At 38.9% G+C, this 17,872-nt stretch overlaps 1 protein-coding gene across 2 annotated transcripts in view; it reads right to left on the minus strand.

The window, feature by feature from the left end:
* Positions 1 to 17,872, minus strand: part of LOC145450119 (uncharacterized) — a 113,786-nt gene that overhangs the window by 72,425 nt on the left and 23,489 nt on the right. Inside the window, exons 20-40 of one of the 2 annotated variants that reach the window (XM_080328603.1) lie at positions 17,113 to 17,236; positions 16,439 to 16,562; positions 15,898 to 15,988; positions 15,529 to 15,652; positions 14,782 to 14,978; positions 13,913 to 14,038; positions 13,128 to 13,319; positions 12,895 to 13,066; positions 11,922 to 12,032; positions 10,982 to 11,095; positions 10,661 to 10,852; positions 10,484 to 10,594; positions 9,265 to 9,457; positions 8,461 to 8,591; positions 8,179 to 8,403; positions 7,043 to 7,184; positions 5,779 to 5,902; positions 5,387 to 5,578; positions 5,203 to 5,325; positions 4,099 to 4,281; positions 3,429 to 3,626 (exon numbers count right to left, since the gene is read on the minus strand). In XM_080328603.1, the coding sequence (XP_080184729.1) occupies positions 3,429 to 3,626; positions 4,099 to 4,281; positions 5,203 to 5,325; positions 5,387 to 5,578; positions 5,779 to 5,902; positions 7,043 to 7,184; positions 8,179 to 8,403; positions 8,461 to 8,591; positions 9,265 to 9,457; positions 10,484 to 10,594; positions 10,661 to 10,852; positions 10,982 to 11,095; positions 11,922 to 12,032; positions 12,895 to 13,066; positions 13,128 to 13,319; positions 13,913 to 14,038; positions 14,782 to 14,978; positions 15,529 to 15,652; positions 15,898 to 15,988; positions 16,439 to 16,562; positions 17,113 to 17,236 (3,189 nt within the window). Of the gene's footprint in view, positions 1 to 3,428; positions 3,627 to 4,098; positions 4,282 to 5,202; positions 5,326 to 5,386; positions 5,579 to 5,778; positions 5,903 to 7,042; positions 7,185 to 8,178; positions 8,404 to 8,460; positions 8,592 to 9,264; positions 9,458 to 10,479; positions 10,595 to 10,660; positions 10,853 to 10,981; positions 11,096 to 11,921; positions 12,033 to 12,894; positions 13,067 to 13,127; positions 13,320 to 13,912; positions 14,039 to 14,781; positions 14,979 to 15,528; positions 15,653 to 15,897; positions 15,989 to 16,438; positions 16,563 to 17,112; positions 17,237 to 17,872 lie in introns of both variants that reach the window. The other variant, XM_080328604.1, reaches the window with a different exon arrangement.

A 17,872-nucleotide genomic window follows, 5' to 3' on the forward strand; every position in this document is an offset into this window, starting at 1 on the left:
AAAAATACAATTTGACATATTTAATTATTAGGTTTTTGTTACAATACAAATAAGTCATAATTTTGTCAAAATTGTTCACAAAGTCAAAAATATTTTGCAACCTGCATTCTGTTTGTATCATAGATTTTTCACTGGCAGTGAACTTATCATTCGACATTTTACAGCTGGCAGCCTAATTTATAGGTCTATCAATGTAGACGGCCCATTATGAATCATAAAAGGTGTCATGCTCAATGTTCCGTAATTTCCAAATTGAAGCAAGACTATGTGGGCATTGGTTCTTATATCAAGAAGCGCATGATGAAAGGTTGTGATGTAGACAACATTGTAAGAATGAAGCAACACGGTGCGTTACCAGCCGTGTACGACTGTACACACAACTTTATTGTTATCAGCCAACAACTGCTGCTGTTGAACGTTCTTTCACGATTCTTGGGCAGCTACTTAGTAAGGACAGACACGTTCTACCCGAGAATGTAGAGAAGTAACTTTTGTTGTCTTCATAGGGTCAGATTTCGTTTAAGTAAAGTTTTTTTATGTAAAAAATTTGCAGTTTTTACGTCAAAAATGTTCTTTTCAGGCCAAAAGGACAGACAGTTCACACAAGAAATAGAAATAAGTAGCACAATAATTGTAGCATTATGTGCAAAGTTAGTGACAGGATCGTAATGAATAATGCCTAACTGCAGTTACCAGCTTCACAATATGCGTTCATTGAAGCACCCCACTCGATAGGTTCGAAAATAATGAAAGATGACCATTAACTAGCTACAAACTGTGCGATAGGAGGCGGTAACTTGTGAACTAATCGAACTGATCACTTGCTGCCAATTTAAAAAGCCTGGAAACTCAATGGTCCAAACGATATATTTAAGTTTACATGTATGGTGCGTTGTTAAGATTGGTTAATGTAATGCAGTGGTCGGGATCCTATGGCTCTTGTGGGTATAAGATATGGCTCTTTGACATATTTTCAAATTTGTATTCAATTTTATCGATATTGCAGCAACTTGTTACGGAAGGAATAAGTATTCTCGTGGCAGCATAAATAAGTAGGCAGTGGCGTGTCCCAGGTTAAGGGCTCGGACCCCTTTACAAAATTCTCAAATTTAAGTTGCTGTAGCGCCAGCGACGAATATCCCTCCCGAATTCAATGTACCTGGCATCGCGCGCTGCGTAATCTTGGATTGCAACATACATTGGTTGATCAAGACAATAGTAGATGTAGGGACATCTATATGACAATCTAGTTTTCAAATACATCTATATATCTATGATGACAAATATATCTACGCCGGGAAATGAACTGCCTTGGAATTGATATTCCAATTACAAATCTGAATTACAAGCAACGCTTCGCTCATAAGTACCTTTCAAGTACCGGCGTTAAAATGTAGGCGTGTAGTGCAACGTTAATATCACCGCCTAATTAACAAGTTGATCAATATTTAGATTTTCAGAATCAGTGGCATAGTTATATTAGATTAATATCAGTTACTATAAATTCTGAGCTTTTTACAATGAATTGCGCTATCACAGGATGATTAGTAGTCTACGAGTTTTTACAGAAAAATACGGCCGCCCACGACGGATCCCATGTAGTCAGTTCGAATTAGTACTACCATGACGTCACGAATTCGAAATTGCGACGTAACAATTGATTGACATGTATGGCTCTTTGAGAGTTTAACTGGAAAATATAGGGCGAACATGGCTCTTCGGGCAAAAAAAGGTTCCCGACTTCTGATGTAATGTAAAGCACGGCATAATGACAGTAATCAAGGTTAAATCATTGAAGTCTATCAACATAATAGAAAATTGCTCAAGATACCACAAAAATTCATCAAGATCTTACCTGAGCCGCGCCACATGAAAGCTGCCAAAACCTGGTCTGGTCAATATCAGATGGCATACCTGAGGCTGTAAACTAGATCTTAAGTAACTTAAGAACTTAAGTGACTGTCGGTATAAAACTGGCATATTGCTTTCATAACTGATCGATACTAGTTATTAGTTAGCCATCTATTTTACAGGATCACGACCTGACATAGCAATCTCACTTACCGACACATGCCACCTTTTTTCATCAACTGTCCTTTTATATTATTTTCCTCTACTTTTCATTCAGTGTGCATGCCTCCTTTTTTATATCGCCGAAGCCAGGTGGGTGTCTGATTTCGAAAAAATGCTCCAAGTCGTTTTGACCAAGGTTTTGGAGCCAGAGCAAGGACTTGGAGCCCCGGAGTCGGTTGTTTAAACGGTAGCTCCGGCTCCGATGTACTTTATAAGATGTTTTTACTTATGATTGATTTCACATAATTTTTCGATGATAATCGTTCACAAAATTAGGAATTGTTGCCTCTTTGGCATAACATTTTGTAACTAACCAGTAACCATGTTCAATGTCCGTGTCCATACATGGGCGCCAAACCTGGGTAGGCTGGATTTGCCGCGCTTACTCCGTAATTACTTTATTATGGGTATACGCGCAATTTCGCTTTCAGCACTACGACGATGGCCAATTGTGTGGTTCGAAAAATAAAAAGACCATGCATGTGAGCTGAGCAATTTACCTAATTAGTAATGAGACGAATATTTAAGCCAACGCCAGAGGATAAAAATGTGACCTTGCTGCACATTTCGATTTGGAGGCCCGCATCTATATTCATTCATGTCGGCTTGATACACTCGTATTATTGAATTGTTGCGCAATGTCACTTGCGAGTTTGCAGTTCCATTGGCTACTGACTTGTACAGTGTACGGCGCGGCTACTGACTTGTACAGTGTACGGCGTTCCTTGCGACGGCTACTACCGAGTCACAGTTGCGGGAGACGCGGCTGAAGTAGGAGCTAATTTATGATAAAAGAGAGCTCCGGAGTTGGAGCTGGAGCAGTTCCAAATGTACGACTGCTCCAAAGCACTGGTTTCGACACCTTCTTTTTTTCAATGTATCACAGCCTTGTGGTGTATTGAAATCATGAAATTATAAGCAATAAATTGAATTGAATTATATTGAGTCATTGCATTCACACGGAAAGTCTTTGAGGCAAATAAATAACTGCTATGAATGTAGTCCATGAAGCAAAACTTGATGAAACCAAAAAAGTTTTTATTAATTTTTACTGCTACATGTCTATTTAACGTATCTCCGTATTGTTATCCGTATTGTTATCTCCGTATTTTGTTATATGACTACCGCAGAGTCATTGTTACGGCCGACTTCGTCCAACGTTCTTTTAAAAGAACATAGTTGAATCACATTTTATCAAACATCTTTTCATTTGAACTTCTGTTAATATGCTGTCATTGTGTTGTCAACTCTTGATAAGGGCACACAGAAATATTGCGTAAATGAATGGTACTGCAATGAAGGTAGTATTGAAATCAAGATTACAAATTGTGTGTCTGAGAGGAAAAAATATATACCGGTGTGTATGCCTGTCCTGTGCAATAATATCCAGCCCAACATTCTCCCGTAGGCTCCGTTTCACCAACCCCTGCACAGTAATAGCCGCCCGTGCAAGGTGTGCATTCGGAGGAAGTCTTCAAACCTGTCGAATTACCATACGTGCCTGGCTTGCAAGCGGGGAGCACGTTACTTGTACCCGGCGGGCAATAACGTCCCTGGATTAGAAGAAAAAGAAGCAATTGATATCATCACCCAATTTGCAAAACTCATCATTATGATCCGAGTACTCGAATCTGAATCGAGTATTAATCGCAATAATTGAAGTTGAGCAGAGAGAGACGATTATTAGAGAACTAGAATTACACATCACTTTCCATTAAGAATTATATTATAAACAACAATTATTATTACAGCATCCTGAACATGCATTACGGAGCTGCCAGGCACTATAGAGGGAATGATATTTCTGTGAAGTCATGATCCACCCAAAGCATTGTCACAAAGAACAATTGTCGAAAATATAAAATCATTATCTTTATGTGGCATGGCACGTTAATGGTGCACATTTGATCTCTCTACGTCATCCATACTTTAATGACATCATAGTCAACTTCAAGCCTAACACTAGATTCAGAATCAAATCCCTCAGATACTCGACTTTTTCCAGCCCTAATATCATCCACATACTCGTTCGCATATCGTCGGGACGGACGTGCCCTGATTTGGACAGTAATGGCCAGATATGCATTCCGCACAACTGCTTGACGACACTGCAGCTGATCCATTCAGATATGTTCCAGCTGGACACGGATAGCTATCCGGCGGGCCGGTACCTTCCGGGCAGTAGTATCCACCTGGACAATCTCCCTCCTGAATAGATTAATAGTTCGATCTGATTGGATCAACAATAAGATTCAATTGTGAAGCATATGAGTACGTAAAAAATAAGGCTTCTGAAGCAGACTTTCAAGAGCAATTTGACGCAAATTCAAATCAAATCTTGTTTGACTTTGATTGTACCATGAAACCCGCAGTTACATAAACATTTCTCCAATGTGACTATAATAGTTATGAAATCCTTTTCGAACTGATATAGGTGACATACTAACATATTTTGCCAGCTTCCAATACAATCAAGAGGTTGCAGACAGATAGCTCCACTACATAACCGTGGTAGGCATAGGTAATGTGACAAAAATTTTCAAATTCAGCACATTTCTCAATTGTTCCAGGTTTTAACAAAGCAAAGAGTAAGATCTTCGCTGTGGAGTATTTGATATTTCGGTATAATGTACTGTGAACGCCTTAATTTGTCTTACCGTTAATTTGAGATATTTAGCAAGATGTCTAACAGGTAGGCTTATATTTTAGAGAGTATTTTGTGCACTACTGCACTATTTTGTCCACTAAACCGTAAACTGAATATTTGTCAAGATGCGGGACTGACGGAAGCCAATTTGTCGAGAGATATAAATTTGGAAGAAATGGTGCAGATTCTTGACCCTCCCCTGATCATATAGAGCTATTTCCAACCGAAAAAATTATTGCAAGTATCTAAAATCCTTATGAAATAGCGTCAGCGGTGGATCAAAATACTATCTCTAGACAGCTGAGGTCCCATTCATTAAACGGCACACGTGAAAGGAAAAGCAATGAGCACTTTTACCGAGCTTGCAAGCAAGCAACATTGCGCAATTCCGTCTTTCGAAGGTGTGCCAGTGATATACATGATGTAAACGGGTTCGCTTTCGATGTTTACTACTCATTTTTACAAAAAATACAATCGCTTACCGGCGCAGTCAAATTTTCAGCATTGCAGTATTTGCCTTCCGTGCAGAAAGTACAATTGGATTCCGCTTCAAGTCCAGTTTTGTCACTATATGTTTCAATCGGGCAAGGTTGTGGATATGCGTGCTAATAATTAAAATCATGCCTTCAATTGCACAAAATGATATACTTGGACTCGGCAGCTTACTTGATCTCCTCTGGGACAATAAAAACCAGCTGGACAAGAGTCGTTCAACAAGTTTGGACCCGACGTACGTCCTATCTCGCAGTGCATGCCGGCCGGGCAGTATTTGAAAAGCTCCATTTGCTGTCTTGACGTCGTGTTTGTGTCGCAATAAAAGCCCGCTTCACACACGGTACATTCAGAAGCTCCAATGTCCTAATATCAAGGAAAAAACCTCACTACGATATTTGCGAGTTCCGTGTACGATACTATATGGACTGTATACTGTTTAAATCTTCATAGCATTCAACGAGATCACAAATTGCGATTATGAGAAAAGGTTGAAGTCAATTCCAGCATCAAAAAATCATGTAGCATCTAGATTCTAGAAACAGCATCATTGCAAAAATATTCACCGAGTAATATCCTCTACCGCATGGAACCTCTTCTTCGGTGCCATTGTCTGGGCAGTAATAACCATCCGGGCATGTCGTGCAAGCGCTATCATCTAGAGAACTAGTGTCCGCATTGAAAGTACCTCTGTAAAAGGAGACAGTGTACTGTACCACTTACCATAAGAAACAAAATACGGCGTAACATTCCGCGTATACTAATACTGCATCAATAGAAAGTCTAATAGCTGGTAATAACCGTTTTTAGTAAGCACGGTTGCTGTGGTAATATGATAGAATGTATCAGAAAATTGGTTAGGTCAGGCTTTTCTCGCACACAGGTTTAATATGGTGTCTCAAAGAATCGCTATAGCATCTCTTTCGTGTGAATAGTGAATACAGGTGAATACAGGTGACTTGACCGAAGTCTCATTTTGAACAATTTGACATGACTTGAGACTTGACTAACATAAAATCACTTGACTTTGACTAGATGTATGAGAAACATCAAATGACTCAAGACTTTGAATCCCATTTTTGAGTTAATTTTCGAGTCACTTTCAAGTCACAGTTCCACTGTGCAAGCATTCGGAACCTCTCAGCCGTAATCACATCAACAATATCAATCCTTTTTCTGACGGGATTCCATTTGCATCATGTTTTCAATACAATTCATTCTATAGGCAGCAACATCCCAGTCTAAACAGCTTCAGCATGATCATAGCTGCCGTCATAATTACCTTGATGGGCAGTTCAACCATAGATTAATTTTGTCATTGAGTATTGTTTGTATAAAACTAGCTTTGTTTCCGTAAAATGGAATATCTATATATCAATCAGGTAAAAATCCTTACTGGGCCTAATTTTAGAATAAAGATTCACTTCACATGCTATTTATGAAGTCCATCACTGTAATAGAACACACACTAAACATCTGTATGGATTTGGGTGATAGGAATTCATACAATCCCATACACATATATTTTCCACCATGACCAAAAGTTGTTTTTTTATAGGCCACTTATCTATACACATTCGAGGTTGGCGTTGCCTACAGCCTTTATTATATAGCATTTCAGTCGGATAGCAACATTACACTCCCATTGCATTTAGCATGAAGTGTGCACTATAGGCAGCATTCTCAGAACCATACAGAAACGGCATGGCAAAACATGTACGCTAGACAAGCATTCACATCTACTACTAATCTTACATGGAGATAGTAAAACATCAGAGAAAAATATAATATGATAAATTTATATAACAAAATCTTATATTAGAAACTTACGGAGGGCATGGCTCTGGATCCACGGACCCTTCGTCACAATAAAATCCGGCAGGACAATCATCACAATCTTCCCATCTCACATTTCCCGTTTGATTTGAAAAGGAACCGGCCGAACAAGGAAAGGATGTGTTCGACTTGGTGCCTGGAAGAAATTGCATCGAATAAAAACGGTAATGCCACAGATGCAGAAATTACATAATCTATGTACCCTAGTATTGCCACTACTCCATTCCAGTCGCTGCGTAACAGTTGACTTTGACTGTCATATCAGCATTGGTATGAATATCATGTTATAAGCGGATAGTACAAGATGGGACGAAAAGGTTACACAGGTCTGAAGTAGGTATAGCTGGAGCTGGGCACATCAATTGGAGTACTCAAATCCAAGCCGAGAATAAATTGTAATTTACTGACTGAAGTGGTGATAGTTTATTTTTTCGAGTAACCAAAATATACGCCTTCACACAACAAATAATGTTTCATCAACGTAAAACAGTTTCAACTCTTCATTTTCACAGCCAGGGCCTTGAAGTCTTGTTTAGTCGGGTCAAAGCTTAATACTCGACTCATAGCGAAATCATCCAGATTAGTGCTTAGTTATAAGATTTGTTTCCAGACATGACGACCATTCCATGACTTACCAAGGATTTCAAAACTGGTATATACAACATCATTACATAGAGACAGGGAAATGCACCGATTCAATGAAATTCAGAATGCAGGCTTCGCTGAATGGATATGGCGAGAAACAGCTGTAGCAGGGTAAGTGCAATTATATCCTCAAATAAGTCCTCAGATGAGATGCCTCAACGTTACTTTTCATAACTTGCCAAGTTGAAAGTCATTAGTTGTATTCGAATACTTTGTGACTGATACTGTCACACCCTCAGAGACAATATAGCTCATAACAATATGACTCATAACAGAAATGGAAAATAGTTTAGACATCACTCCTCGTTGTACCCCTTTATAGCCATGATTTGATAATCGGACTTCCACCCAAAGTGATTTTGCAAAATGTTACATCACCTTTGCATTTGCACAGATTAGTCTGCATTCTGCAATAACTGGGTGTTGTTACACTGGGTAAACACTATCAGACAAACAAAGTGACAAATGATGAATATTGGTAAAACCTGGAGGGCAGTAATATCCGGCAGGGCATGGTCCTTCTGGTGCACTGCTTCCCTCGGGGCAATAATATCCTCTCGGACATTCCCAGCACTCATCGAGCCAAGCAAGATTTGTCTGGTTAGACCAGGACCCGGCCGGACAAGGGTGTTCGTCAGCGGTTGCGGTTCCGTTTGGACAGTAATGGCCCTCTGCGCATGACTTGGGACGAAGATTGGTACCCCCAGTTCCTAAAACATGAAATATTCAGAATAAAAGCAGAGAGTGTACGGACTGCGTAATTTTACCTGCTTCGCAATAGTATCTTTCTGGACACAGAGAACAGTCGTCCTGCGAAGTTGCGTTTTGAAAATTGGTATATGTACCGGCATTGCAAGGGTTTTCATCAGGCAATGCAGTGCCCAGGGGACAGTAATGCCTGGAGATCATTGTATGTGTAAAGGCACCACGATGAAAACAACGCAATATACACCAAATTCAGCATAATGCATGCAGTCATGAATAAAATTGCAATTGAATTTGTACCACGTTAATAAAAGTATCAAACAGGGTTTAGCTATTGAGAATCAATTTTGGGCCCTACTTTGGTTCACTTTTCCTCTGGTAAAATTAATAGTTTTCATATTATATTATGAACTGGCTAAATCAAAATCCAAACTTGGAAGATATGGTGGAATTCGACTACGATGAATTTCAAACGGGAAGATAATCGTACTCCGTGAAACCAAATCTGCTAAACCACCCAAAATTTCAGCAAAATCCTATTCCTAATTTTGGATTTTTCATGGAACCAATAAATAAAGGCGAAGGTAAAAAATCCAAAATGTTGTAATCATGAATCCAGCAATATTCTCAGATACAAGTTGAATATGAATCACTATCTAGCAGCTATCGCCAGCATATTTTTGATAAACTGTTTGTCTGGTGTTCAGCTTCATTCACTGTTGTTTAAAAGGGCTTGGGTATCAAGTGCCAAAATGTATCTATAAAGGAGATATAATACTTTTTCAGTCCCAAAAATCTCAATGTCTCTACTTGAAATCGATATGATGTTTCGAAGTCAGGAAGAGGAAGGCCGATTTTGCACTCACCCAGCTTTGCACGGCACATCAGGAGCGGTTAGGGCGTTGGTGGTACAAGCAAATCCTGCAGAACAATCTTCGCAACTGTCGGGATCTCCCTGGCCAGTGCGGGAATTGAATGTGCCGTTTGAGCAAGGGATTGGACTTGCTGTTCCTGCCGGACAGTAATGGCCCGACTGACAGTCAACACATTCCTCCCTAACTGAAACATAAGAAAGAGCATTGGTCAATCTGGCATTGCGATTACAGATTCTTAAGCAAATTGAAATATTTGAATGATTTAGTAGATCTTGCTTTGCTCGAGCACGCCATTAAATTTTGATATCATCAGGACACAGTGACGATATCGCAGCATTGTGACCGAGCAGCAAAAATCTACAAAACGGATAGACAACACAGGTTATTGAAAACGTTGAGCAAAATTGAGAGCCTGAGTGATTCAATATTCGAATTTGAGTAAAGTTCAGTATTCAAGTATCACTCACTAACGTTAAAACAGTATGAAGGATTCAGAAAGTACATAGATGCATCTTATGTGAGTCAAAAAATATATGATTCTAGTGACACAACACAGAAAAGCTTATATGGCATTTTTCAAACATGTTTTTCATTGAATTTCGTGACATTACTGTAGTACTGCAGCGTCAGTATTGTTTGCGTTATACTGGAGCCGAACCTTGGCTCCTGGTAATTGGTATAGGCTAATGATTAGTACCCTGATTGCTACGTTTATTTAGTGGCCTTATATTACGATCACTTGTGGTATTGGGCCGTCTCTTCTGCAATAAACGTTTTTCGTGTGTCGACAGTGTTTCATGGTACAACAGCGGATACAGACTCCATATCTTAGTGCAGCACATAAATGTCATCTCTCCTACCGTAACTAGCTTTGTGCTACAAGTTTTGGATGCTGTGATTCTACTAGTTGTAGCTTCGACGCTGCTACAGTACAAAGTATCGTTGATAATATAACTATTAATGGCAAGGGACGTATTGTTTCGGTAAAAATCCGTCTCCCACTACTTAATTGGCTCGAATCATTACAATTAATACCCAATTCGCAATTAAACACTCAATTGTCCTGCCCAGTCCTAGTTTTGACACATAATCGATACAAAACGTGGCGAAAGATACATCAAATAAGTCTAAAAATTGATAGTATCAGCACGTCAACAAATCAACTACCGTATCTAGCTTTTATACGAGTGTTGCATCAGAAAACACACACCTTCTGCGCCTTGTTGTGGAGTGTACGTCCCGGGGTCACAAGCTCGGGGAGTAGCGACACCACTATTGCAATAATGACCACGTGGACACGGCACTTTGTCAGTCTCCGAGCCTGAATATCAAACAAAAATAATATTGGAGATAGTCGTTTCATCTGACGAGCTCATAACATAAATACCTTGAGCACAGTATCGTCCGGCAGGGCAATCTTTACATGACGCTTCACTTTGTTGACCTAAATCAGGTCCATATTTCCCAGCAGGGCACGGTTCATCTTGTGCATTCTCAGTGTTTTTGGGACAGAAATGTCCCCTCGGACAGAGGTACATCGCACCTGGCAATCCTTTGGTGCCTTCCGGGCAGAAATACCCTTAAAACAAAATCATACTGATATTTTTACATGCCGCATACTTCCTTACACCCGAATACATGATTCTTGTATGTTCTGGTTTGACCAGAACTATATAGAATATTTGAGAAACGTTTCGAAGGCACATACCTGGTGGGCAATTCATGCAATCACCCACAGCCGTCAATCCCGCTTTGCTGCCATATGTTCCTGCTGGACACAGCTGATATGTAGTCACAGTTGCTCCGACACCACAATAGTAGCCTAAAGTAGAACATAGAAATTCAACAGCTGCAAGCTTCCACGATAAGGAACATATGATTGGGATAGAATACAAACTGAGATTCACGAATATCACCCCAGCAAACTTGTTTAGAAACTAATTTAAAACAAAGAATTGTAAATCGATGGTATCCTTATGAATTGAAAGAAAAGGTACAAATCATGATGGATGTGACCTGTAGTTTATTAACTATGATTGAGGCTACAGACACATTTACAATCACTGTTAAGCACCGTCTCTTATTTTCATAACGCTTTTAAAGTTAAAAGATTTCAAATAATGATTTGGTAATGATGTATCCGGATTATTACTAATTTTTTCAAATTCGATCATTCACAGGTGGATAGATACGAGTAATAGATAGACAGATACTTTTGTCAAGTGTTAATACCTCAAAATGATATAGTATGCATCAAATTCCAAGCAGTTCATAGACAGTTTAACATGGAATCTGAAGACAATGAGAAAGTAGGCCTATCTAGCTTTTGCAGCATTCAATATTCTTTATTGGTAAAACATGAAGTTAGTACCAACGATCAAACAATTGGTGTGAAGAATATTTTGGAAAAATTCCCTACCGTGTCAAAATAACACGACGTATAAGGCTAAATTTTAAAACTTGATATGGTGCTTGTCACAGATTGTTAACCGGATAGTAGGTTAGATATTTCAAATTAGATACCGTAAGGGTAATTGAAGCAAATGTTTGATACTGCTTCTTCATATCGCTTTACAATTATGAAACAAATTTAGTCGGAAATCTTGTTGCTTCAACTATTTAGTGTGAAAAGATAAGTTGACAGTTACCGAGAGGGCATTCATGATCGGAGGGTGTAGGCGACGTACTCCCTGCAGGACACAGGTACCCTGCAGTGCAGTCTTGGCACCCTGTTGTTGATCCCTGAGTTGAATATGTTCCTGTAAATTGAGAATAAAAGATAAAGATCACATCATCCCATCCTGATGAGCAATTGTGTAGAATCTGATGCTGTCGCTCAGTTTTGAAATTCAGCCAATATGATTCGGCTCACATGCTGGTGCGTCCATTGAAAGTCACCCGAGACATATCCCATATTCCAACACTGAGGTTTTGTGCAGCAAATTACCAATTTATCATCACTAAGCACAAATAATGATATCTGTCGTTTTGAATTGTGATAAACTTTCAATATAAATCATCAGACAAATTGCAATCACTACAACATGGACTCGACTTGACAAAGATATGTGAAGTATTTGACCAGTACATAAATATATGTATGTGGGGCAAACATCAAAGTCCTGCAGATAATTATCTTCAATTATATCAAACAACATGTTTGTTAAAATGTGTCATAGAAAGATGTGCAAACTTGGATTGTACAAAAATACCTTTTCTGAATTTTACTGGCTAGTCGTTAATTTTTAGGTTGCCAAAAAAAAAGGCTGCACATCAAATTTGACTCCCTTCAAACTTGAAGAGGCGCAAACTAACAATTTTATAAACTAGCGTGCAAAATGGATTGCAAGGATAGACTATATTATTCACCTTCTTGCAAATACATGTTAAGGGTGATAGAAACATGGCTGTTGCTATAATGACATCAGTGGTGACACTTTCATACTGATGCAACGAGACTGTTGTCTCAAATTACTCTGTTGCAGGTTATCACCTACCCTATCAAAAATTATTGCGATCTTCAATCCCTTATATATGGGCTATAAATGACTACATCTAATGACCCCTACAGAAGCTATAAAAATGAATACTCTACGACGCGGCTGGTACAATTTCGCTTACCTGCAGCACATTCTACTAAATTGGTGGTAGCAGTTCCACTACAATCAAAACCGGCTGGACATTCGCTACAATCCACTTGACCTTTACCACTGTAATATCCAGGATCGCAATCACTGTTGGCAGTGCCGTCCGTTTTACCACATTCTTTGCCTGCTGGACATATCGTACACTCCTGAGACGGACACATGTGTTATTTATATTCACTTTGCGAACATAAGTAAGCTATTACAAACCGTGGCTTGAGCCAATGCAAAATAGCCAGGAGGGCATTGGATAGGCAAATTATCCACCGATGGGCATTGAAACCCAGCTGGACACTCCGAGCAAGACATCTGTCCGCCGGTACTATAAAATCCAGGGATACATGCCGTCATAGCACCCTCCTTATCAGTGCATTCATATCCAGGGGGGCATCTGGTACATGACTGAAAAGAAATCGCTGTCAACCAAAGTAAGCTACCGTATACTATACATGAATAGATAATTGGATATGGCCCTCAATGGAACATAGGAATAGCTGTCAACAAGAACTTAATCTATGCCACATTAAATTTTTTGTGCCACATCAATTTTTGCTGTTGGTGGACAGAAACAAAGATGAAATGAAAACTTGATTTTTAAAAATTACTGATTTTTACCAGATGCAAGACTTGCAAAACAACGTAGTCATTTGTTCATCCAGTCCAAAATTTATTTCAAGACATTGTATATTTATGTATTATGTACAAATATTTAAAATTGGGTTGGATGGTATCATAATTCACTGGAATTTATCACGAGTCAGACTGGCAAGGGTGAGTGAAACCCCGATTTATTCTCATTTATTTTCTGAAATTTGATGATTTCTAACTCTGGCTACGATTGGAAATGAAGATAATCTTGGCAATTACTTGCTTTTTTTAGAAACTTGTCCAGTTTCATCATCAAAGTCTAGTTTTGGGCGTGGATCTTGGAATGACACTAGATTTCGGTCTGAAATTTGCAGGGATCCTACATATTTGCATCACTAAAAACTTACAGTCGCCCCAGGTGAAGAATAGTATCCATCCACACACTCTATTATCAGGTTTTGTGACGAGTCAGGACAATAGCTGCCTGCACTGCATTCTGAACATAACGTGGCTCGATCCTCAGAGAAATAGCCCTGGAAAAAATTTTCCATCAAATAAGATAGTACAATTCTGCTCATAATAAGTATTGAAAGTAAAATACATTCATAGATGTTACCATTGCGTATATTATATTTAAAAAGTGGTGAGACAGAGCAATACGGTCCAAAAACATTGAATTTAACATCACATAATGTAGAAATCATTTGAAAGTGTTGGAATGAACATTTATTCAGTTGACCAATCCCATTTGAAGTAAACAACAAGATTTTCTACATATATTCCGAATCTCGTATCAGTATGTTTCAATTTATACATGCTATATGATTTTCAGCATTACCGTATATCATAGTTTTTCGTTGCCATTGTTGCCACAATTAGAATTTCATGGTCTATAAATCTAATTGTTACGCCATACTATACATACCGGTACTGATTTTACTCAAGAATTTGATTGAATCCATTTAATCTGACGATAACTCTTGATAAGAGCCACCCGAAAAGGCTTCGAGTTATACCAAACATATTCTTGCGATGAGTGTTGTGATGATAATAAGGCAATTTAGTAACAATATTACATGCAGTACAACATGATGTTTCAATGTGTAAATTGTGAGCAAATAATGAGAAGATGGCATCGGCCGTGTCAAAATTTTCAAGTTCAAATAACCAAAGAAACCCAAATTTGGAAACCACGCTGAATCTCTAATACTGCATTAGAAACTGAACTAACGCATGGTCCTCTGACTAATTGCAAGTTAGGTCATTAAAGACTTACCGGTTGACAATAGACTATGCCGGTGCCATCCGCATTAGGGCAGGCTTGACCAGCCGAGCAGTTGGTGCACGAATCCTGACCGGCGAATGAATACTGTCCGCCGCCACATGTCACAGAAGGCCCCTCATCATTTTTTGGACATGCTTGCCCGGCAGGACAAGTTTGACAGAATGTCGCTTTTCCCATGGAGTAAGTGCCTAGAAACAATAAGGATTCCTGACATATATCAGTCATATGGTGATTGGTCCAGTCACACAAATAATTTACCCATATTCAATAATAATTTTTATCAAGATCACTGATTCATAGCTCCTTGTCATATTCTATAGGATTATAAGGCGTTTTTGACATGTATTCCAATATATTCCAGACTCCAAAATTTATGGTTTCAATGCTTCCGAAAAGGTCTGATCACTGGCAGCAAGTTTCTGCCATAGTTACTACATCGCAGCCCTATTTACCGGACACTGTGGATCGAAAATAACCCAGAATGGCCGGGATATCTTGGCAGACTGGATCTGATTGCATATTCAGTGAACTTGAGATCTGTGTTTTAAAAACATAGCGAAAGTATTCTACTCGGAGGTACTGTGCTCTATTTCCCATCTGTCCAATAATTCAACATTGCTAAATTTAGAACAAGCCATTTAATTAGGCATAACAGAGTCTGTGAAGATAATAAATGTCACTGGTTTAATCAAAGTTTTGGTTCATTGCTCAGTTCTCATTTAGGGACTGTGACATTACCTTGCGGACATGCCTGAACGTAAGCCTCGTCGGTGTACGGGCAAAAACTCCCGGCGGGGCAGTCCGTACAATTGAGTACTCCTTCCGGCGAATAAGTTCCTGGGTCGCATGCTTCAACAATTCCCTGCAAACATCGAAATCGCACAGATAAAGATTCAACACATTAGTTTAGTCACCTTGCATGAAATTAGAAAATTAACTCGACCTCGCACCACTAAATTTTTGCTTACAAAATCACAATTGCAGCCGTTGCAATTTCAAAATATTTGAAATTAACAGTGATTCTTCCATTGGGCACACTACCATATTCCTATCTATTTCTCTCATCAACAATAAATACACAGGCATTCAAAGAAGCAAGTACCATACCCCTATACACGAAGCCCCACCAGGACAAGCAACGCATGTCGCTGAGCCAGCAGGAACATATGAGCCATCAGCGCAGTCGACGGGTGCAGTACTAGAAAAAAACGAAAATCAGTAACACGGTAAATCCTATCCCCACGGCACATCTAGGAAAATATCATTACAAATTATACAAGACAAAACATGAATGTCTTTTGGAAGCTTCAGGCAAACTCTCGCAAACGATAGTGCTTATAGGAAGTTCCTGGTCAAATCTAGCAAAAGAGAATATTTATAGAAAGTTTTTGGCCAAAACTCACAAGAGAATACCGGTATTTATAAAAAAAATTCCTGACCAAATCTCGCAAAAGAGAATCTTTAACGGAAGTTCCTAGCAAAATATTGCAAAGGATAATGTGCAGAGGACATTTGTGGCAAAATCCCTACGAAAAATAACATATATAGAAAGTTTGTAGCAAAATCTTGCAATGAATAATGTTCATAGGAATTTCATGACAAAATCCAACAAAGAATAATGTACAAGAAGTCACTGGTGAAATCTTACGTTGGGTCTGAACATGTCTTTCCGTCTGGGCATGTTCTACATTCTGTTTGACCAGTTAGACCATCGGTAGTGGTTCCAGAGGCACATTTTTGTGGTGCCACATCTGGTGTTGGGCATTTGTAGCCTGTGAAAAATTGAAAAAAGGCTCTATACCTCGTTTGCATTAAAACTTGCTCTGAAAGACAGAGAAGTCATGAAAATCGCTTGGTCATATACATTTGGTGGCCGCAAACACGAATTGAGGTTTTGGAGCAAAATCATGCAGGCGACAACACATAAGGTAATTGCCTAGGGCCATAACTACCTCAGTTTAAGCACTACTATTCATCATATCTGCAGTCAGACATTTTAAAATTTGGCATCCACCTATACTAACTGTAATCGTGCTTATGGAATTGAGCGGATTTTATATATACCGTTTTATCAGGAATGGCGAAGAGAAACAAGAGTCTGGAAGTCTAAATAGTATACGAATGACTAACCTACTACGATAAACACAACAACTTTCCTTTAATTGAAACCATAAACAAATGCTGTGATTGCATCTAATGCTCTACTAACGTTCAGGTATAATTTTGCAAGGTTAAGCATAAAGTTATATTATGTCAAATACCGGTAAACATATTTATCAACTTAAGAAGTAAGACATTTGTTCCGATTCATGACAAACATACCAACAGGACATGCGTGACAGGTTCCGTTCCCTTCCAAGCTGTATTCACCAGTTGCACATGGACCTAAAATAGCTCCTTCCGAGCAGTTTGAACCAGAAGGGCAGCTGGAACAACGGACATCACCCTGTAAATATTTCGATTTAAAAAAATCACCGCACTCCGTGCTATCAAGTAGAACGACGAGCAATAAAATTTATGATTTATGGAACATTTTATGGAAATGAAAATTTGACTCCAGGAATGCACCACTGCTCTGCATATACTTTGATATAGCAGAATTGTTCGTCAATTCCATATACAAGAATTGAACATTGAAACTTTGATTTATCAAGTACCAGTATCAGAGTGTTTCTTTTTCAGCCAGAAATATTGAACAATGACTGTCGAAAACCACAGAAACAGACCTAATTGTTCTGTCACCCAGGGACACCGCAACCATGAATAGCTAATTTTGGCAAGTGATCAATACTTATTCTGGTTCAAAATTCAACAACATCTAATCCGTGCAGAGTGAAAACTTCTCTTCCACAGCAGAACCTGTATCTATCTTAACTTAACTTGACTTTTTGTGCAAAATGCGAAATTAGTAACAACACCGCTTCAGGTCATTTGTCAGGAATGCAAGCAACTTTCAAACTTTTCTCAGACTGCGATCGTGCCACGCTCAACGAAAGCAAAAAACTAAAGCATATCTTTAAAAAGTCTTTACACCTAGATATATAATCGAAAAGACAGAAATCTAGGAGTAAATGTCGATTCA

The sequence above is a fragment of the Botryllus schlosseri genome, chromosome 11, assembly GCF_051294905.1.
Source record: "Botryllus schlosseri isolate E-star chromosome 11, Bs_hap1, whole genome shotgun sequence".
NCBI lineage: Eukaryota > Metazoa > Chordata > Ascidiacea > Stolidobranchia > Styelidae > Botryllus > Botryllus schlosseri.